Source organism: Adiantum capillus-veneris, chromosome 3 (genome assembly GCF_014529385.1).
Source record: "Adiantum capillus-veneris isolate H3 chromosome 3, ASM1452938v2, whole genome shotgun sequence".
In the NCBI taxonomy this organism is placed as follows: domain Eukaryota; kingdom Viridiplantae; phylum Streptophyta; class Polypodiopsida; order Polypodiales; family Pteridaceae; genus Adiantum; species Adiantum capillus-veneris.
The window spans coordinates 45,469,788-45,493,610 of NC_140933.1; the positions used below are offsets into that span (position 1 = coordinate 45,469,788).

At 42.9% G+C, this 23,823-nt stretch overlaps 1 protein-coding gene across 1 annotated transcript in view; it reads left to right on the forward strand.

The window, feature by feature from the left end:
* Positions 1-622: 622 nt before the first annotated feature.
* LOC147460843 (uncharacterized) overlaps positions 623-23,823 on the forward strand; it is a 44,504-nt gene continuing 21,303 nt past the window's right edge. The window contains exons 1-2 of the mRNA XM_086499683.1: positions 623-724; positions 1,080-1,135. Coding sequence (XP_086355809.1) covers positions 1,085-1,135 — 51 coding nt within the window. The 5' untranslated portion in view covers positions 623-724; positions 1,080-1,084. The remainder of the gene's footprint in view (positions 725-1,079; positions 1,136-23,823) is intronic.

Genomic DNA, 23,823 nt, shown 5'->3' on the forward strand with positions numbered 1-23,823 from the left:
TGCCGCCGAAAAAGTTTCCGTGCCGTCGATCCCTCTACATGCACCCCGTGTTACTTATAAACGAGGCAAAGCAAAGGGCCATACACCTCCTGAGCGTTGCTCATCTTCATTTGTTCTTGGGAAAATGATCAAAATACCCCTCTAATTTGTGGAAATTTCCAAAATACCCTTGTATCTTTTTTGGTTGAATTATTCAAGCTTATCATTCCTTTATTCTTTTCTGACAATAAAGATCCATTTTTGAGTGCTTAGCATGTAATGTAATTTGTCACAAATTACCTTGCAAAACAGGGCAATTGTATCTAAAAATAATGAAGCAATTCATCTCCAAAGCCTACATAACCTACTCAAATTCTAGTTTTAGTATCTTGTATTGATAGACAATCGGTCTTCTTATGAAAGGTACAAATTTTTTAATCTTTGGAAAAATTTAATCTCACAACTAGGGGTGTTTTGGGAATTTTGGAAAATTTGAGGGGTATTTTGAGAAATTATGACAAAATATCGGGGGTATTTTGGGAGTTTTTGAAATTTGAGGGGTATTTTGAGAATTTCCACAAATTAGAGGGGTATTTTGGTAATTTTCCCTTTTGTTCTTCCGTTTGTCCGACGGCGGGGATTCGTTTGAGTTTTGAGCTCCAGTCTTGTGCAATTTGAATTTGAATGAAAGGGCAGACGTCTCTCTCATTCTTCTCATCGGAGCAGAAGCTTCTCTAGCAGTCGGGTCTCGGTCTCTCTCACTCTCTCTCTCACACACACACACACACACACACACACACACACGTGCGCGCGCGGCGCGCGCACACACACACGTTCTGTCTCAGAGTGTGTGTATGTATGATGCTTTCTTATGTCAATCGGATAATCGCATAGGCACGTCCCATGAACCCTCAAACGAGTGATCTGATGCGTGTAGTTACAATGCTCCCCTTTTGTTTGCCTATCATATGCAGTTTGTTTTCTTTGTGTTCTTTTTGCTCCAAACAAGATTTAAGCCCATCAGAGACTCAGAGCTTCTCAACTCTTGATTCTTTACAATTGTTGCTGTAATTAAGCTTGTTAATATTTTTTTGTTTCAGTGATAATGCCTGCTGAAGAAGCTTCCTGTGTGTCTTCAATCTTGGATTCAAATGAGGTCAATTTTGTTACTCAGCCTTCTGTAGGTAGTATTCAAGTTGATTGCTTAACAAGTGGGACTTTAGATGAGAGATACACATTGTGTGCGTGCGTTGCTTGTATACTTATATGATTTATTTTATTAAGCTACGAATACCGAACAAAATCAACATATTTGTCACAGAAATTCATTTTTCCACCTTCTAAGCTTTTTCAAGTTGAATGGAATCCAATGGGTACTTTATGTAATATGCACCTTAATAATGTTTGTTCTCGATAGCAAAAAGACGAGAAAATTATTATTATGCTTGGTTAGGGGAGAGTTCTTTGGCATTCTATTGACATATGACAATGGTTGTACATGATCTTAACTATAAAATGGTAAGCATGATGTAAGTTTAGAGTGTGCATGTTGGATGGCCTAATGAAGCATCATGAAATGAAACAAAAAATCTTAGATACATTTGTGAGAGTGCATGATGGAAGTGGTGGAAGACTATGTAAAGGGATAGAGTTCACAATCATGTTCATGAAGAACACAAGAACATGCTGATACCCTATGAGAGCAAGAACACATAGCGTGAATGCTCTTGTAGTGCTTTAAATTGCTTGAGTAGAGAAATGTGAAACGCGAAAGTGGAACAGGAATGCCAAAGTGTTAAGAGAGAGAGAAGGAGAGAGCTTGAGCTCTTGCAAGCGCGCGTGCACACATATAGGTGTAGGCAAGACCTGTTTTTCTTCTTCTTCACTAACTCAAGATAAGAGGTCTACATAACATAAGGAAAAAATAACAACATAAAGGGAAACTAGTACAACTATCTAGTGTGAATCGCTAGTGGGTGAGGTGAATCAATAAGTGTGCCATCACTCTCGTAGGTAGACCAACTTGGTGTTGTACAATTGTAGTATTATTGGCGAAGATATACGTATCAACCAAGGCGTGCCAATAATGCTGATTGTCGGTGATAGTCGTCCAAGAGTCGTATATGTTGAGCTTGACATCTCGACACTCTCCCTCAAGCTCAACGCCATCTCTCGCATGCAAAGCATCACTTGAAATTGCCGTAGCTTCTTCGCTCAAGGGCCTTCGTAAAGATATCAGTAACATGCTTGTCCTACCACCTACTCAAGGTCGATGTCGTCTGCTAAGACCCTCTCTGTGATGAAGTGGTGATGTACTTCAACGTGCTTTGTTTTGGCATGAAACACTAGGTTTTGTGCCAATTGTTTGCTATTGAGATTGTCACAAGAGATGACAACCGGCCATTGTACTTGTACTCCAAAGTTGTGAAGTAGCAATCCCAATCATGCTACCTCACATGCCGCCACTACAGCACCCTTGTAGTCTACCTTTGTACTCGAAAGAGCAATCCTAGGTTGCTTCTTGTTGCTTCATGTGATAGCAGTATTCTCAAGTGAAAACATGAATTCGTGGATAGACTTGTGATCGTATGTGCTACCCACCCAATCCGCATTTGTGTAACCACAGAGCTGCAACTCTACATCAGCTCTATAAAATAGTGCATAATCCAAAGTAGCACTCACATAGTGTAACGTACGTCTCACTGTATCCAAGTGGTTTCTTGGGAGACTGCATAAACAAATTCACCAATCTAATTGTGTAGCTCAAATCTGGAGGTGAGATAATCAAGTAGATCAAGATACCACAATCTTCTTGTACATGGTAGTATTCTTAAGTACTTGACCTACATCATTCTCCAACTTCAAATTTTGATCTAAGCAATCGGCTTACAATCAGCCTTACCGTACTTTTCCAACACGTCCAAAGCATATTGCCATATTGTCTTTGTGATAGCCATACACCTTCTTCCGTGTGAACAATTTAAATGCCCAAGAAGTACTGTAAGTCTCCCAAGTCTTTCATTTCAAACTCCTACATAAGTAGAGCCTGTACATCCTCTACTTCAGCCACGTTATCACCTCCAACAATCAAGTCATCCACATAGATGCATATCACCACAATTCTTGACTCATTCTTCCGCACATACAATGAATGATCTACATCAGACATCTCAAAGCCCAATAACATGAGGAATGTCACAATCCTCTTGTACCAGGCTCTAAATGCTTGCTTCAGCCTGTACAATGCTTTCATTTACCTGCATACAAGGTCACGTAGACTCATGTTTGCATAACCTTGTGGTTGTTCCATATACACAACTTCCTCAAAATCTCCGTTCAAAAAGACATTCTTTACATCCATTTGTTTCTCTAAAGCTACAACCACTGCAATAAACACATGAACGGTAACCATCTTGGCTACAGGACTGAATGTCTCCTTATAATCAATCCCATAAGTCTTTGCATAACCTTTGGCCACAAGCGTGGCCTTGTACCTTCTCACACTGCCATCAACATTATGCTTTTTTGTAAACCCACTTATATCCAATTGCCTTCTTTCCCTTGGTAGTGGCATCGGCTCCCATGTTCCATTTGCATCAAGGGAAGCTATCTCTTCATCCATAGCTTGCCACCATTTTTCATCTCTAATAGCATCCTCAAAACGCGTAGGTTCTACCTCCTCTGTAATCTTTGCCATATATGCACAATGACGAGCCATACAATTGTCACGAGTCAATCTTTGCACATGATTTTTCACTCTTTCAAATGTGTGTGGTCTAGGATCACTTTCAAGCACCTTGTTCCTTGCTTGCATCCTCCTTGCATCCCGAGTCTTCAAAGAGGGCATGCCAAACTCCTCTCTAAACTTTGCTCAGAACCATTGCTATCGCCATTATCATAACCAACACTCAAATTTGGCAGCTTAGGGGCATCATCAACCTTTTCCTTCCCTTTTGATTACATTTGAAGAGTCAGCAGGACTCACTCTTTCACACAACCTGCCACTCTATGGCTTCTCACCATGATCTGCATTAGGTGACCCTTGTGGCCCACTCAACTTGCGATTGTGCACCTGTATTTTTTGCAGTAACATTCTCTCTTACTAGCCCCTAAATCATCTTTCACATTAGCTTACCAACTTGCCATTTCATCAAAAACAACATTTTTGTTCACCCTCACTTTACCTGCGACAAGATTGTAGCACTTGTACCCTTGTTGCTCAAGGGAATAGCCAATGAATACACATTTTTCTGCTTTCGGGTCAAGCTTACTTTTTAGTTCATACGACACATGCACGTAAGCAATATATCCGAACACTTCAAAATTTGATACATCCGATTTTTCACCATACTTCTCTTATGGTGTCATATCATGTACTGCAGCAGTAGGATCCTCTTTATAATGTAAACACCTATAGCAACGGCCTCAGCCCATTAACGATGAGGCATGTTCTTCTCATTCATCAACGCTCTAGCAACTTCTGCAATGTGCTTGTTCTTCCTCTCAACAACACCATTTTGTTGCGGAGTATACTTGTATGAAAAGTGCCTTTGAATTCCATGTTTTTTCAGAAATCCATTGAATTTATTGGAGAAATATTCTCCCCCTCCACCTAGGCACTTTACATGTTTCCTAGTCTGTTTTTCAACCATAACCTTGAAGTTTTGAAAGTGCATAAACACCTCACTTTTCTGCTTCATGAAATAGAACCATACGACGTACGTTCCTCGTATGGTAATCAATGAAACTCACATAGTATCTACATCCACCCATATATGCAATCTTTGCCGAACCCCATACATATATATGCACTAAATCCAATGCGTTCCTATTTACATGCTTATCATGAGGAAAAGATGCTTTTGCCTACTTTCCAAAATGACAAGCTTCACAAACCTTCTGCATTTCAGTCACTTTAAATGTTGGCAAACCTATAACTATCTCTTTAGTTTGCATTGTACTCAGCTTCTGCAAATTTATATGACCGATACGTTTGTGCCAAATCTTAATATCTGTAACAACTCTTGCACCTTGTGCAAACATGGCAACATTCACCTTGAGCACATTTACATCCAAAGTAAACATCTTGCTCGCTTTCTTTCCTTGCGCAACCAACCTTCCATTCTTCTTATGCTCTTCAACAAAGAGACCATCAGAGTTAAATCTGACCTGGTCAACCATGTGTTCAACAAAAAACAATGTTTGTAATATTGGGTACATGCAATACATCAGCTATGTACTTTACTTTACCGTGAGTCATAGACAATGGTACATTTCTTGAATGCATAATGAGATGTACAGAATCATTCCCAATCTCTACATAACTAGAACTTTGCAAAGTTTGCATTTCTTAAACTACTCACCATGACTGGTCATTGTGCATCAAATCACATAACTTGTCATGTGATTTGATGCACCGGAAACCACATACCATACATTATCACGAGATTTTGCCACATTTACGGACATAGTATTTAGCATGTGCTGCACCATAAATAGCCTCTCAGGCTCATCTTCATTCCTGCTAGGGGTTGCATGGTTATTTTGCTACCTTCTGTTTGGACAATCACGTTTGAAATGACCATGTTTTCCACAACCCCAGCATACATCTCTGTGTTGACCTGCATTGTTACGTTGTGCATTTCCACGTTCTCTTGGACTCTCCCTTCCTCGAAAGTTTTCCACAACCCTAGTATACTACATTTTTGTGTTGATCTGCATTGTTACATTGCGCATTTCCACGACCTATAGGACTCCCCCTGCCTCGAGACTTTCCTCGACCATGTGTATTCTATCTCTGATTGTTATTCTGTCACAAACAGGAGCGCACATGAATAATCAACAAGCTGTAAATTACTAAACTTTCAACCAAAAGAGACGAGGGAGAAGATCGACACAGTATTTGGGACCAGAAGATGGCTTGGTCTCCCCCTTAAAGAGAATCTTTATTAGGGAGAATATATTTACTAGCACAAGAACCGGAGCGACCTCTCTAATTCTCAGACTCGATGGTCAATTCCTTCCTGTGCGAGAAATTCTCGAGAGCCAAGCTCTCAATTCCGTTTTCGTCTGTACCTAGAGCATGAAGCCCTACAGACCATCTCGATTCCGTTCCTGAAATCCTTGAGCATAGGCTGAGGCCTCCTTGCTCCTTCTCCGCAATGGAGTACCTGCAAAAGCACAAACAGGAAACAACAACTCGTGTAGTGAATTCACAATCGGTACCTGTCGCTCCAAGTGCGGTAAAGCGAACTTTGCGTATTGGCTTCACTCGATCACTTGCCGATTCCCGGCAGGGGTGCTCCTTGCTACTAGCGCTGGTTAACATTGGAGACTGAGAGAGAGCGTGGGTTGCTTTTATAGGCACCCGCACCCAGCAAGAATTGCGGGTGTGGTGCGGGTGTGGTGCTGACCAGAATAGTGGCAGGAGGTACTAGAGATGGAGGGAGGCTGGCGGCAACTCTAGCGTGAGGAGAGAGAGAGTGATCGTAATGTTTTTTCAGCCGTACAGTCTAGTGCTGGTCTTTTTTTTTTGTTTTTGGAGCCTTGGTCTTTTTTTAAAGTGAGCTGCCCACTGGGCGGCCGGTCACTTAAAAAAAAAAAAGTGAACTTGAACAAAACTCAATAAAACTTAGTGAGTTGAAAATTGATGCTACACAGACACATTCCAAGCGTCTCGGGATGCAATTCTCAGGCACAGATGCAATGCAAACACAGACTACTCGCGGGAAAGCATCTGCTCTTACCTGAAAACACTTAAAAATATTCCGCTTTTAGAAAAAGCTTCTCAGAACCCATCTTTATTCTTGTGCTTGCGTCTTTACACGTATTCCTTTTTCTTGTTTGGATTTCTTGCTAGACCAATGGAATTTTCCCTTTCTGATGCTCTCGTCACCCCCATCAGGTAAGAATACCCGTTTCTTGGTCTCTCCTATTGAGCTAACAGTACAACCCCTTAGCGATACTTAATGTCACCCATCATATGACACATAAGAGATGTCCGTTTTCTTGATGGCTTTTAGTAATTCCAATAGATCTACAGTTCCTAACCTTACGGTTCAAGTGCACACATTTAAATATCCTAATTTCAATAAATAGAAAAATAAGAAAATAGTCTATTCAGCAACATCCCTCTAGCTTTTAAATAGTTGTCCTCAACTGTAGTGCTTGTACATATCCTTCTAGAATCTCGGGATAAGATGCTAATTCTTGCTTGGTCATCCACTGAGAGTCTAAAGTGGAATAGCTCTTGCACTTTACCAAATACTTTAATGTAATCTTTCCAGACTTGAGTGGCCGCTCCTGATGATGAATGATCTGCTCCGGTTGGAGTATTTCTTCCGTTTTCTCAACCTCAAGAGGTTCCTCAGCAATAGGTTGACTTGGAGGTGACTTGGAGGTGACCCCATATATGGCCGCCGGGGTAAACTAACATGGAAAGCATTGTGGATCTTCCAATTAGATTGGAGCTCTAATTGGAACATCTGGAACAAACTTGGACACCCCAAGTAAAGATTCTATCGCGACACAACAGAGATTCACTTCAAAACAGTTCACAAAGACGACACGGCCCGGCGTAGTTTCGTGCCCAGAGGTATTGGCACCAAAGACTGGCGCCCCTTTTGGTATTTCTTTTTATATGAATCTGTGTGCAAAGTACAACGAGGGCCTGCGGCGGGTGCTCACTCTCAGACTCTGCGTCTAGATGCTCTGAGTAAGAAGTCCCAAAGGCCTCTTATGAAGATTACATGGGGTTGCTAAAAGCAGAGCCCCCAAAAGCTTCAAATTCAAAAGCAAAGTTCCCAAAAGCAATTGAACTTCCAAAAGCTGCTAAAAATAGCCAGTGCAATTTACGAAAAATTTGTACAACTGTTAGCGAAAATCACAGACGTCCATACGCTGCCACGTCAACATGTCAGCATAATTTCGGTTGTCCGTAAATTGCCACGTCAGCTTGTCAGTGCAATTTTCAGGGGCCAGCCACGTCAGCAGGGTGTGTGAGTGTGTCCGGGGGCCAGCCACGTCACCAGTTTGTGACAACGTCACATCGTTCACTTGGTCAATTATCTTAAACTACCCATAGTAACGATTGGAAAGTTTTACCTTTTTCCCTTTATGAGTCGCTTGTTTCTTTAGTCTTGCATTCTCAAACTTGAGTAAGACTAATTGTCCGACTGTTAAGTCTAGATTCCTTTTGTGCTTGTCCGCAGCTTTCTTATGTTTTTCTTGAGAGCGCAAAATTTCTCTCTTAACTTGGCCGTAGGTCGTGTCCAGATCCCGGACAAACTCATCTGCTGCAAAAACCTTATCCTTAGCTAAAAGGATCGGTGGAAGCAAAGGCTTACCATAAAGAATCTCAAAGGGTGTCTTCCTCGTAGACGAGTGTGCGTATTGTTATACACGTACTCGACAAGGGCCAAAAATTTCTCCTAGTCAGAGTGTTTGTCCAACACATAGGACTTCAACATATCCAAGTGTTTGTCCAACACATAGGACTTCAACATATCCAATACTGTTGAATTGGTGAGCTCACTCTGCTCATCCGTTTGAGGATGATATGTAGAAGAAAAATTCAACTTCATCCAAAAATTTATTGTCATGCGAGGATCTCGATCGCTCACAATAGACTTGGGAATCCATGATGCTTAAAGATTTTGCTAGAAAAATCCTAGCCATATGATCTGCTTTGATTGTTTTCTTGATTGGAATAAAGTGAGTTTGCTTGCTAAATCTGTCCACAATGGTCCAGATCGCATCATTTCCAGTTTGAGTCGATCCAAAATAGAATCCATGGCAATACTCTCCCATGATTGATCAGGCACAAGCGAAGGTTGAAGTAAACCAGGCGTCTTATGCCGATCGTACTTTACCTTTTGACAAACCAAACATTCCCTGATATACTGATCAATGTCTGCTTTAAGGCTTGACCAAAAGAAATATCTCTCCAATGCTTAAGTCATAGGGAGGATATCCATATGACCCCTGCATAAGGCGAAGCATGTGCTTTTGCCATGATTTTCTTCCTCATGGTACTGCCACACAAATTGCTTGGTGGTGATAGAGGTAACCATCCCGAATGGAATAGGGATATTCATTCTCTCGGTTGTGTAACTTGCTCTAAATGGAGGAGAAGTCTAGGTCATTTTGATACAAACCCGGAAGTGATTCCAGTTCTTGGTGATATATAGGAGAAATTGCATTCACCCTAGGCCGTCTAGACAATGCGTCTGTAGCCACATTCTTACTCCCAGCTGTATGAAGGATTTGGAAGTGAAACATGAGCAAAAAGTTGGCCCATCTCATCTGCTTCTCAGATAGTTTCCGTTGCGTAAGGAAATATCGCAAACTCTGATGATCGGTTTTGATCACAAAATCTGCTCCTAGAAGATAGTGCTGTCGGGTAGACAAGGCGTGAATCACAACCATAAGTTCCTTCTCGTAGATTGAGGCATGCAATTTTGCATCCTTAAGCTGTCTACTTTCATAAGCCACTGCATGGGCTTCTTGGTTGAGCACTGCCCCGATCCAATCACCTGAAGCATCGCAGTGAACCTCGAATGGTTTCCTTAAGTCTGACACTATGCTACTTGAGCAAAGCCTTGACGGATAAACCTCCGAAAATAGGAACATAATCCCAAAAATCGTGACATTCCCTTCCATTTAAAATGAGAGCCCGTGTCAAAGAAATGACTTCTAATGTTGATAGAACTCTTGAAAAGCATTGAATCTTCAACAATATTCAATCTTTGAGTTATCTGAAACCTTTGTTTTGAAACTTTGCTTCTTGTGAAACCTTTTTGCTTTGATTGCTAAATCCCATGTAGTTGCATTATTCAAAGACTTTTTAGAAGAATCTGGCTTAATCAGGTTGACTGCAACAATAGGTTGATCTTCAAAATTCTTCATATGATGTAAGATTTTTGGTTCAAAATCTTCCAATAACTGTGAAATATTTGGCGAAGAGGAAATCTTCTCAAGACATTCTTCAAATGGGATAACTTCAATTTTAGAATCAATGGAGAGGATTTTGGCTTGAGACTGTAATCATCTTCCAATAATGAATCCCAAAATTCTTCAAAATCATCTTCAGAAACTGTCATTTCATGACTTGCAATTGGCATATCATCATCCAACAAAGAATCAAAGAAAGCATAGTCGTCTTCATACTCGGAATCCGCAACTATGTCCTTATCTTTGTTTGGTAACGAAGTATCACTTGGAAAAACTTCTTGCTTGAAATCATCTTTGTCTTCAGCAATTGATTCAGGAGAATTTAATGAATTCAAAAATTCATCAATTAGAATTTTTGCATCCGCATCGGAGATCATATTTGCTTCATAATCCTTAGTATCATGTCGTTTGCTAGTACACGTGAGACTTGAATCATTCGTTTCGCATGATAAAGCTCGTGTAAAATCAATTCTCGTCCATCTTTGAACAAATTGATAGTATGTCCTTGAAAGCTAATTGCTGGATCATATTGGAATAACCAATGCTGATCAAGAATCATGTCGTAATAAGATAGAGGCGTGACTTCAAAATCCAGTTGATTTGCATAAGTTTGAATCTCGAACTGCAACTGTCGAACTGTCTGATCACAAGTCCAAATTGATCTATTTGCTAATTCCACATCATATAAGTGAGATGTCTTCTGAGTTGGTAAGCCAAGCTGTTGAACTATCTGAGTGTTGACGAAATTATTCGAGCATCCGTTGTCCACCAAAATGTTGATGCTCAAAACTCGCTTTGAGAGAGGCTCCAAACTAAAGAATTGCACTGAGCATGCTTCATAAGAATAGTCATATCCTCTGAGACACGAATCGTATTGACCACAGATTTTCCTTTATCTTTAGCAGAATGTGGTGGTTCAGCATTCGATGATGTTTCGCGTTGGAATTTCTTTTCAGATTAAACAGATTTGATTTCTTTCGACATTGATACCATCTATGGTCACCACTGAAAATTGTACATAATCCTTCCTTCTTTGAAGTTGAAGATGCATTTGACGAAGAGCCTTGATGAGTATTGGAATGCCGATCCTGAGAAAAATCACGTCCTTTACCATGTGACTATGTTAACAATATTACATCTACTCCTAGTTGCAGATACGCGAAGTGCCATGCCAAGGAGAATCCCTACGCTTGGATGGTCACACCCCTTCGCCCAAAAGATGTGTCTCTTTGCCAAAAGCCATACTCCTTCGACGACTGGTCACACCCCTTCGCTCTACGGGTGCGACTCTTCGCCCAATGGTTGCAGCTCTTCGCTGAAAGGATGTGTCTTTACGTCTAAAGTCACGTGTCTTTTCATTTGTGTCTCTTCGTCTCCTATATAAGGAGCCTATTGTACTCAGTTTCAAGCAGTCATTCAATCAATCAACACAGAGTCTTCTAAGTCTTGTTTCTGAGTTCAATTCAAGTTTCCTAAGTCTTAATCATGAGTTTAAGTACTTAATTAAGGATTAGTAACTAGAATCCTTACACCATCGGTAGGATTTTCCTGACGCCCATCGACATATGTTCCTTGCAGCTTCTTGATTCCTTCCAAAACCTTTTGGATAGCTGGCATGTGAGAAGCTGTTGCAATTCCACGAGTTGAACTCATACTTGTTGAAGTTCGTGTTCAATGGTTATTCTGTGTGGCTCGTCATGGTTCTTCTCGTTCCTTCCCGGAATCGTCCTGCTTTCAAAAGAAAGGGAGGAATCCGAGCTCTGATATCACTGTCACAAATGGGAGCGGAGCGCACACGAATAATCAACAAGCTGAAAATTAATAAACTTGCAACCAAAAGAGACAAGGGAAAAGATCGACAGAGTATTTTGGACCAGAAGATGGGTTGGTCCCCCCCTTAAAGAGAATCTTTATTAGGGAGAATCTTTATACATGCACAAGAACCGGAGTGACCCTCTCCGTTTTAATTCTCAGACTCGATGGTCAATTCCTTTTCGTGCGGGAAATTCCCGAGAGATGAACTCTCAATTCTGTTTGCGTCTGTACCTAGAGCATGAACAGACCATTCTCGATTCCGTTCTCGATATCCCTGAGCATAGGTCGAGGTCTCCTTGCTCCTTCTCCTGTTACCATATACATATGGTAGTGATGTGTGTGAACACACTAGGACCGCCGAGGCATTTTTTCCCTCTTTAGGAGGTTTTTCCCCCCGAGCATTGTATATACGCCCATCACTCTAGGGCTATTAATCTTTCCATTGCACACTCTCTATTGTGTGCCTTGAGCTTCCTTCATCTTCTCCAAGCTGTGCGTGTTTCTCTGCAACCCTAATTCCAACAATTGGAAACAGAGCAGGTTGCGTCCTCCCGGGCTTAGTCGCCAGCTGCTCCAGTACACGCCTGCTCACTTTCTCCGATTACAGCGAGGTTTGGTGAGCGTTCGTAGGTCGACAAATATTTTGGGCATACTTGTAGAGCTCAGTCTGCTCAGATTTTTGATTCGGGCTCATTTCGGCCTCCGTTTCCGCTACAAGCAGGCCTGCACAGGCAATTTCGTCATTTTGTGCAAAATTTCTGTCAGTGACGATTTGTGCATAACATGTGTCTTATAGTCTTCTACGGTTTGTGCTATATAGCACGTGTTGTTCCAGCTCCGTCACTGCTATTTTCAGGCAGTTTTCACATCAGGTGCAGCATTTACCATGGTTGACAACAACACAGGTCTCTTCAAGATGTTTGCTGCTGAGGACAGGTTGGATGGGGACAATTTCCCTATGTGGGCTTATATGTTGCAACACGTTCTTGTGTCAAAGGGCGTCTGGAATATTGTGCAGGGCATTGATATATGTCCTGGTTCTGAGGATGTGGGCGATGTTGAGGATGTTGCAGGTCTTGCTGCAAGGATTGCTGTTATTAGAGTTGTTTTGCCTACGGTAGAACAATCTCGTTGGGATGTAAAGGATACGCAGGCTCATGCATTGATTGCGTTGTTTGTAAAGCGCACCATTGTTCCTCACATCCGTTCAGCAAAATCTGCAAAACAAGCTTGGGATATATTAGCTGGTCTTTATGCAAGCCGCAATGAGGCTAAAATTGCTTTGCCGTGTAAAGAGTTGGAGTCGAAGATTATGCATGAGGAAGATGATATGGACACTTTTCTTGCTGGTGTCAAGGATATCAATGAGCAACTTATTTCTGCAGGTGAAGTCATTTTGTACAGTTCCCTTGTGCAGACTGTTCTTGATGCCTTACCAGATTCCTACCAGACTTTTGCTAGTACTTAGAGACTGATGACCCAAGGAAATCTTGAAGTTGTCAAGTTTGACGCACTATGCACATTGCTGTTGCAAGAGTCACTTTCCAGAAAAAACAGGACTAGACAACGTGTAGTTGAACAGGCTTTTATTGCTTCTCAAAGAAAGGGTGGTAACAGCAATGTAGCCACTTCTTATGGTTCTACTGCGAGTGGCAAAACTTCTATTCCTAATGCTTCTGCTGGCAACAATTCGTCTAGAAATTCTGGTGATAAGGGCAAAAAGAAGATGCGTTGCCATTATTATAAAGCTAATGATCACTTGATCAAGTCGTGTCCTAAGTTGAAGGCCAAAGAGGCTAAGAAGAAAGAGGGTGGTTCCACTGCAAATGCTGGTTCCACTACAAATGCAGCCATTGTTGAGTCTTCTGTGAAAGGAGACTGTGTTGTTGATGTTAATGCAGAATGGGCTTTTAGTGCAGACTGCACTTACAATCTTGCTGTCCATGATGCATGCTTGTCAGTTGCTGCAGATTCACATGTGTGGTATTTCGAGTCTCGAAAGTGGTGCTACAAAGCACATTACCTCACATCGTGAATTGTTCACCTCTCTCGAGTCTGTCCCTCATGGGAATTCAGTCACTTGTGCCAACAATGCCTCTTATCCGGTTCAGGGAGTTGGAAAGATTGTGCTTACTGCTGCTAATGGCAGTTCTTTCACACTTGTCAATGCACTTTATGTACCTGGGATCAAGAAGAATCTCTTATCTGTATCCGCACTTGCTAGACTTGGAATTATAGTCAAATTTGTGGATGACAGATGTACAGTTCATGATCTCAGTTTTGGTGATGAAATTGTTGCATGTGGCCTTTTGTGTCGTGGGCTGTATAAGCTCACTTTGTATGACAAGTGTGGACAAAATTTTGCAAATACTATTGCAGATTCAAGGGCTATTTCAGATGCAAAACTTTGGCATGCACGTTTTGGTCATCTGAATTTTGCCAGTTTGCTGCGTTTGCAGAAATCTGATATGGTTGCTTCTTTGCCGCCTCTTGAAGCACCTGTCAAACATATTTGTGAAGGCTATATTTTGGGTAAGATGCAGCGTTCTAAGTTTCCAAAGGATGGTTTAGTTCGGGCCACATGCAGGTTGCAGCTTGTGTATAGTGATGTTTGTGGGCCCATGCAAACTCCTTCCTTGGGCAATTACCTTTACTTCGTGACTTTCATTGATGATTACTCCAAGCATGCATGGTTATTTCCACTTAAAGCGAAGTCCGAACTTTTTATGTGCTTCAAACAATTTCTGGCTATGGTTGAAAATGTCTCGAAACGTACTATGGGCACCCTCCGTTTCGATCGAGGGGGGGAGTATATGTCTCATGAATTCAATGCATTTCTGGCTAGTCGTGGGATAAAACATCAATGTACAGTGCCTTATAAACCTAAGCAAAATGGTGTTGTTGAGAGGAAAAACAGGTCACTTACGGAAATGACACGATGTATGGTCAAAAGTCAAGCTTTGCCGCATTCTTTTTGTCTTGAGGCCATCATGTGTGCCACTTATGTACTAAACAGGTGTCCTACGAAAGCTTTGCAGTCTATTACTCCATATGAAGCATGGCATGGTAGAAAGCCTTCTATTGAGCACATGCGTGTTTTTGGCTGTTTGGCATATGCTTTGGTGCCACAAACACAACGCAGAAAATCGGATGATAAGGCTATCAAATGTATTTTTGTTGGTTATAGTGCTGAAAGCAAAGGTTACAGGTTGTATCATCCACAAACAAAACGTATTCTGGTTTCACGGGATGTAGTGTTTGTGGAAGATTCTGTTCAACCCTTGCTGTCATGTACTAGAGACAGTAATGTAAGCTCATAGGACATTTATGACACTTTGTTGCCTCTTTTAGGTGGTGGAAATACGAATGTAAGTTCCAATGAGGCAAATGAACAGCCTATGGGGGTTTCTGAAAATGTTACAGATTAGCCTATTACTGATGCAGAGGTACATGATGTACTTGATGAGGAAAGGACTGAAAATGAGCAGGCTAGAGGTATGCCAAAATGGCTGGTGCACACTTTGCGTGACAATAAATTGGACGCACCTTTGTCTAGTCGTACTCGTTCATGCTCTTGCCATGCATCTTATGCATCAGATTGTTATGCTTTGGCTGTGTCTAGCTTACATGATGTTGAGGAGCCTCTGTCTTTTGATGAAGCACAGAATTCAGAAAATTGGATGGCTGCCATGCAATCAGAATATGATGCACTTATAGAAAATGACACATGGACTTAATGTCATTTGCCTCTTGGCAAAAAGGCCATTCGTACGAAATGGGTTTACAAGTTGAAACGCAAGCCGGATGGTGTGATCGTTCGCCATAAGGCTCAACTTGTTGCAAAGGGTTATGCACAACAAAAAGGCATAGATTATGGAGAGACTTTTGCTCCCACTTGTCGTATGACTACTGTGCGTTTTCTATGTGCATTGGCAGCTCATTTTGGTTGGGATGTACATCAATCAGACATTGTTACTGCTTTCTTGAATGGTGATATATTTGAGGAAGTTTATGTAACGCAGCCTCGCTGTTGTCATAAAAGGACAAGAGGACAAAGTGTGCAGATGTAAGAAGGCTTTGTATGAGTTGAAGCAATCTCCTCGTGCTTGGTATGAGAAAGCTGACACTCATTTGGTCAAACGAGGCTTTCGTATTAGTCCAACAGAAAGCACATTGTATGTAAAGCGTGAGGGTGATATACTTCTCATTGTGGTTCTTTATGTCGATGATTTGCTGATCATTGGACCAAATGAGAGACATATTGTTGAATTTAAAGCTAGTTTGAATGCTACTTTCAAGATGAAAGATTTGGGGCTGTTGCATCATTACTTGGGTATACAGTTTAAGCAGTGTGATGGTGGTATTGCCTTGTGTCAGAAAAGTTACATAGAGACATTGCTATGTAAGTTTGTACTTGAGGATTGCAAACCTATTGCCACTCCCATGGAAACAGGTTTGAAGTTGAGTCTACATGATGCTGGCGATCCTGCTGATGTCACTCTTTATCAAACTGCTGTTGGCTGCCTCATTTATGTATGCAACACGAGGCCGGATATTCAGTTTAAAGTCTCACAGGTCAGCAGATTTATGCATAGCCCGGGGTCTAAGCATTGGCAGGATGTCAAGAGAATTTTCCGCTATTTTAGTGGCACTTCACATCTTGGCTTGTTTTATCCCAAGGGGGGATCATTGCCGCTAGACTTACATGGTTTTTCGGACTTAGATTGGGATGGTTGTTTTGATACGCGAGTGCCCACAAGTGGTTTTTGTTTCCTGCTTGGCAGTTCATGTATATCATGGTTGAGCAAGAAGCAACCTACTGTGGCCACTTCGAGTTGTGAGGCTGAGTACAGGGCAGTCTTCACAATTACGGTTGAGTGTGTATGGCTCAGACGCCTTATGACTGATTTGGGTGTTGGACAGGACACTACCAACACTATCTACACTGGCAGTCACAGTGCATTGGTAGTTGCGAGCAACCCAGTTTTTCATGCTTGCACAAAGCACATTGAGGTGCATTACCACTATGTCAAGGAGAGGCTCTCAGCAGGAGAGATTAGCTTGGCTTATGTGCCAACACAGGACAACCTTGCAGCAAAGTTACCCGAAACGGGAACGGGGGTCTCCGGAACGTTTCTGGAATGCCCCCCCCCCCCCCCCCAAGAAGGCGGAACGGGAACGGGGTCCGGAACAGTAAGTTTAAACTATGCTTAAATTAGGTTGGATTTGACCTTTATGTTAGTAGAGATCCATACACACCCATTAGTCCAAGTAGAATCCTATTCAGGCATGCTCATTGCTCTGCAATGATTCTTCAGTCTTAAGGGCCAAGGCTTACACACGATTGCGCAATAGAGAATACATGAATTGGGATCATCCTTCACAAAAGGCTAAAGCATCTTGAATCTTGATCCTTCATAGAAAGAACATTAACTCAAAGTTGAAGAATAGAATCTAGAGTCCATACTATACACAAAAGCTTGGAGGAAAAAGATGATAGATCATAGATTATAAAGATGGCTTACAGGGCCAGCCAAGGCGCTACAAAAAGACATGTAGAGGCTAAGAGTGCTAAATAACAACTGTAAGAGTCAATAGGTGACATGTCAAGACTCAATCACTCATATGGTAGTGCAATACAAAAAGGGGGCAAAGCTGGCGGCCACAAAGAAAACAAATATCAAAAACCAATGAGCAATGAGTCGTGACTCATGCCTGAAGTTCACCTCTAGGTAGGGACAGAAGAGCATCCCCCCTCCCAATTTGTAGTGGAGTCCTGGACGTCGTGAATATCATCCCAATCCTCCTGCATAGGCTCATCCTCATGCGTAGATCCTCCTGCCTCTCCAAGCACCTCTGCCTTTGCCTCCATCTCCCACTATAGAAAGGGATCTGTCACTTTGGATGTTGACTTGCAAAGCATTCTTAAGTTTGCACTGACAAAAACAAGTCCACTCCAAGTCGGTTCCTCTTTCTAGATGCAATGTGGCTATATACACTCCACAATTGCTCCAAGCAAGAGGAGCTAACCGCTTGGTTGAGAATGCGGACGGCAAGTCGCTGAAGATCGGGACCATCTGAACCATTTTCTTGCCACCACAAGACGGAGGAAATCTTGGTGCGATCAATTTGGGCATCGGCTGTTCCAAATGATCCTCGCATATCCCTGTAAAATGCAAGCTGATCCTTTATCTTGCGTTGCATGTCACGTTCAAGGTGAAGCTTCTTCAAGATGGTGTTCCAATGTGTATTTACCTCCGAATCATGCTCCTGTCCTGTACCTTGGAGCTCTGGGTCCAACACAAAAGCTGCACCATGAAGAGGTGAACTATAGGCATTCCACCTGCTACTACTGCAAAGCTCTTTGATTTCTTCGAACCTATGGGTACTGCTCATACTCTTCAAGGGCCTCGACCATGCGATCCATTGCTTCATAGACCTTGCCAATGCAAGGTTGCATACCATCCATCACTCTAAGCAAGTGGATCACTGGTTTCACCATTTTGTCAATACTCTTTAGGGACTCCCAGAACTCGGGATCCTCCACCTTTTCTGTACAAATGATCCCTGCGACTGTACTTGCATGGGTAGTCTGAGCAAACTCTGTACTGATGAAGAGCTGCCGCACTGCACTTTGACACTCTACAAAGTGGCTCACCATTAGATAGTTGTAGGCGAAGCGGGTCTCACAATACTTTAGAAGCACTTTGCCCCTCGACCGCTTCAAGAACTCGGCTCGAAGTATGTTGTGGTTGTTGATGAAAGCAACCACCTTGGACGTGGATGCAATGAGAGGCTCTATCCAAGGTAGTTTGCCGAAATCCTTCAAGAGGTTGTTAAGGCAATGTGCCATGCAAAAAGACACCGTGATGTGAGGATAAGTGCCTTCCAAAATAGCTTCGGCTGTCGTGTTTGATGCCTCCCCATCGGTGACCAAACCTATCACAAGGTCCGACCCAATGGTCTCTATGGTGGAGGCCCACTCACCCGCAAGGACATTTGCTGATTTTCTTGTCTCCGTGGCGTCATGGGAGTGGGAAAAATACATCTCCCCTTTGGAATAGGCAACAATGCCATGGATGGACCTCCTCCTAGTGTCTCTCCATCCATCTGCAATGAGGGTCACGCCATACTTCGTCCATTTCCTCTTCATGTTGAGGATTGCCATCTCCACAACGGCTTTCTCTGTATCGAGTAGAGTAGTGCGGAGGGCCTCGGAAGAGGGTGGCACGTAGCGTGCCCCATACTCTCCAATCCTCGTGCACATGGTCTTGAAGTACTCCGACCTAGACATTGATGATTGCACACAAGAGGTATTAGTATTTACTATTTAATTGAGAATGAGAATTGAGATGATTGATTGTATTGAAAATGATAGTAAGTCTTACCGAGCCTTTATGAAGGGGATGTGATCGTGATAGAAAAAGCGGGCAACACTTGCATCCACATCCTCCTTCCTTTTTGTATCCCAAGTGGTATGTAAGGTGCGTTGTTGAGATTTGGGGGTGGAGACCGGAGTAGTATTAGGCATTGAAAATGCCGATCGAAATAATGTCGTAGCCGTCTCCGTTGTTGTTGCATTGCTATCACCACCAACCGATGAAGAAGGTGTAGAAGAGGGAAAAACCAAGTTGTTGGGGTCGATTGCGGAACGTTTAGGCCTTGCCGCTTCTTTCTCTTCTTTGTTGGCTTTCATGGCCGCATCCTTGTCTTTAAATTCCTTCAACCGTTGCTCGTTGACGGCCTTGCATATTGCTACTTGTTGTCCCTCAAGCTTAAGGAGATGAGCACGGACTTTGGTTGTACCGGATTGCCGTTCGAAGCCGCATAGTTTGCACTTCCATGCGCGTGGACCACCGGACTTTCCCAACACTCGGGAATGCACTTCATTCACCATGATGCTTCGTCCTTCTTCTTCTTGGCACCCAAGGGATCACGTTCACTTGATGCGGAAGCTTGCGCCATAAGTGATGAGACTCGATAGAGGAAGGAATTGAGAGAGAGAGAGAGAGAGAGAGAGAGAGAGAGAGAGAGAGAGGATGATGGCGCGGTAGAGAGTGATGGAGAGGTGGAGTCTTGATTCTTGAATCTCAAGCTTGAGCCTTGAGGCTTAAAGCCTTGAGGCCCAAGGGAGAGGAGAGAGGTGGAGCTTGAGGGAGAGATGGAGAGGTTGCGTCAAGCTTGAGCCTTGAGGCTTAAAGCCTTGAGGCCCAAGAGAGGGAGAGAGAGTGCCTTGGGAGAGAGAGAGACTAGAGTGCCTTGCCCAATGCCTTGGTTGAAGTTGAGGGGCTTGCTTCATTGCCTAGGGCCTTGGCTTATTATATAGGGAAGATCTCCCCCCAAAACCCATGGCGTTCAAGTTTCAAAAGACCTCAAAGAGGCGCAAACGTCTGTTTTTTTACCAACGGACAGTTTTTTTTAAAAATACCGTTCTGCCAGGCCGTCCGTTCTACCCGTTCCGCCCGTTCTAGGGTCTGTTCCGGCTGCCGTTCCGGTGAGCGTTCCGGCAGGCGTTCTGAAAACTGGCCGTTTCCGTTCCGAGTGTCCGACCCCCTAGGAAACGCGTTCCGGAAACGGGAGGGGCCCGTTCCGCCCATTCCCTGTTACTTTGCCTTGCAGATCTTTTCACAAAGGCATTGTCTCGTGAGAATCTTGAAGCTTTCCGCAAAGCTTTGGGCTTACTCCCCTTTGTGGACTAATCATGTCCTTAGGGCATGCCACTTCCCTTTACTCATGTTCCAGCTCTCGTTCACAGCATCACTCCAGGGGGGATTTGTTACCATATACATGTGGTAGTGATGTGTGTGAACACACGAGGACCGTTGGGGCATTTTTTCCCTCTTTAGGAGGTTTTTTCCCCCAAGCATTGTATATACGCCCATCACTCTAGGGCTATTAATCTTTCCATTGCACACTCTCTATTGTGTGCCTTGAGCTTTCTTTGTCTTCTCCAAGCTGTGATGGAGTACCTGCAAAAGCACAAACACGAAACAACAACTCGTATAGCGAATTCACAATCCATACCTGTTGCTCCAAGTGCGGTAACTTCGTGTGCTGGCTTTGCTCGATCACTTGTTGATTCCCGGCGGGGGTGCTCCTTGCTGCTGGCACTGGTGAACATTGGAGACTGAGAGAGCGTGGGCTGCCATAGGCACCCACACCTGGCAGGAATAGCCGATGCGGTGCCGGCCAGAATAGTGGCAGGAGGTAGCGCTAGAGATGGAGGGAGGCTAGCAGAAACTCTGGCGTGAAAAGAGAGAGAGAGAGAGAGAGAGAGAGAGAGAGAGAGAGAGAGAGAGAGAGAGAGAGAGAGAGAGAGAGAGAGAGAGAGTTTTTTCAGTTGTACAGTCTAGCGCTCGTCTTTTTCTTTTTTTGGAGCCTTGGTTTTTATTTTGAGTGAGAGTGGACGGTCGGTCACTTGGAAATTTTCCGCTTTTAGAAAAAGCTTCTCAAAACCCATCTTTATTCTTGTGCTTGCATCTTTACGCGTATTCCTTTTTCTAGTACAGATTTCGTGCTAGACCAATGGAATATTCCCTTTTCGATGCTCCCGTCACCCATCATGTGACACATCAATAAGATCCGTTTCCCGGTCTCTTCTACCGAAGTAATGGTACAGCCCCTTCGCAATGCTTAATGTCACCCATCATATGACACATCAAAGTTGTCCATTCTTGATGGCTTTTAATAACTCAAGTAGATCTACAGTTCCTAACCTTAGGGTTCAAGTGCACACTTTTAAATATCCTAATTTCTATAAATAGAAATTACTTAGAAAAATAAGAAAATAGTCCATTTAGCAACATATTCAGCTGTTGTGCTTAGTGGTTACTTCTTCCTCGACCTCCGACATGACCTGTACCACATCCTCTTCCTCTTCCTCTGTTATTGAAAAGGACTTGTTCAAAGTTGTTTCTACTATGCGTAGAGGAGTCTTCCTTAAGTTCCTTCTCTTCCACAATCAGTAAGGACACCAAATTTGTAAATGAGGGAATGTTCTCTTGAAGATGGATACTGGCTATAAACTGTTTGTATTTAGGATCCAAACCTTGTAGCACTTTATCATCATCATCAATTGTGACACCAATCGATGCAAATGACTCACATATGTTCTTTATCTGCAGTGAATAGTCATCGATAGACAGGTTTTTCTTCTGCACTGTATTCAGCTTAGTCTTCAACTGTAACTTCCTTGCCTTTGTGTTGGTCACATCCAACGACAGTAAGGTGTCCCAAGCCTCCTTAGAGGTGTGAGCATCTTGTATGTACTCAATCATAGTGTCTTGCACACTCACAAAAAACAAGTACATGACCTCCGTGGTTCCAAATCTTTAAACATCTTTATCTACGTAACACTTGCATCTTTCTTTGGTAACGACGATGTTGTCTCATGCTCTCTATCAATGTACTCCCAATAACCTTTATCCATAAGGAAGTTGGTCATTCTAAACTTTCAACTAGGAAGTTGTTCTTGTCTAGCTTCTCACTGATAATTTTATTAAGTCCATCATTGTTGGACGACTAGTAACCCTTCACCAAGTCTTTGAGTAGTCAATTACCACCTGTAACCACAATATGCCTACATATAGCTGTTTCACAGAACCAATCAGTATTTGTGAACACTGCAGCCAAATTGAAGCTTTTTGCACCACCAAAATGTAGATCTGCAAAATCTCGAACCTTAGCGTTTCTGCATGCGAACGCACTCTAACTTCAAAATGGAGGTCGAAACGTGCCCATAATGGAAATCTGTCTGTGCAGTTCTGGTTCAAGAACTCTGAGATGCACAATCTCCAAAAAGAAGCACCTCAATTGGAGATCGTTTGACAATGGCTCTCGGGAATCCTGAGACCACTTTCTTTGTTGCTCCTGCTTGTTGCTCCAAGCTCCTTAGACACAACCAGGCTCTGATACCATTGTAAGAGAGATAGGAGAGAGCTTGAGCTCTTGCAAGCGCACACGCGCCCGCACGCGCACACACAAATGGAGGCAAAATCCGTGCTTCTTCTTCTTCACTAAATCAAGATAAGAGGTCTCATAACAAAAGAAAAAAATAACAACATAAAGAGAAACTAGTACAATGGTCTAGTGTGAACCGCTAGTGAGTGAGGCGAATGGATAAGTGTGCCATCACTCCGGTTGGTAGACCAACTCGGTGTAGTATAGTTGTAGTATCACCGGCAAAGATATGCGTATCCACTTAGGCGTGCCAATGATGATGATTGTCAGTGATAGTCATCGAGGAGTTGTACATGTTGAGCTTGACATCTCAACACAAAGGATTGGAACGAGGAAGGGAGACTTGAACGGAGACGCACATATACATAAAATACACAACTTTCTTTTGCACTATACTAAGTTTGAGATGCGCAACACCTTGAGCCTTTTAGAAGCCTAGAATTACAAAAAAACCTACTCTAGCCTCTTGCACATTTGTACTTCTTTCATATTCACTTTGCTAATTGCTCAATCCCACTTTACTCAAGACAAGCTACAATTTGCTATTTACTCGACAAAGGTATAGACTAAGGTCAATAGAGACTAAATTACAGATTTTTATTAACAAAATGTAAGTGAAGAGCTTCAAAAGTAGAGCATAGAGGGCAAGGGTCTCATGGATTCTTGGAGAGAAAGATATGGAGAAATGGGAGAGACCCAAGATAGGAGAGGCATGGTGCGGGGCGGGGGGGGGGGGGGGGGGGGGGGGGGGGGGATGATGGGGAGGGGGACTTGGGACAGAGAGGGATCAAAGCACTAGTGAAAGAGGCAGAAGAAGGTTTACCAACTTGCAAGTCTTTCCGAGTGGCCTATTTTTAAAGATCAGTTCCCACCAATCTATGGGACCTTGTCCAATGGGGCCTTAGGGACATAAGGCATTAAAATTAAGTAGGACCACGCACGCACGCGCACGTGCGAGCGCGCGCGCGCACACACACACACACACACACACTCAAAGCTTGTGCAAAAATGTGTTGACATGGAAGCTGTATGGATGCTCACAATTTGCGCTAATGATGTGGCAGGCTATACGAATGCCGGTGTTTTACATTGATGCCATGGTAGCCGTATGGATTTTCG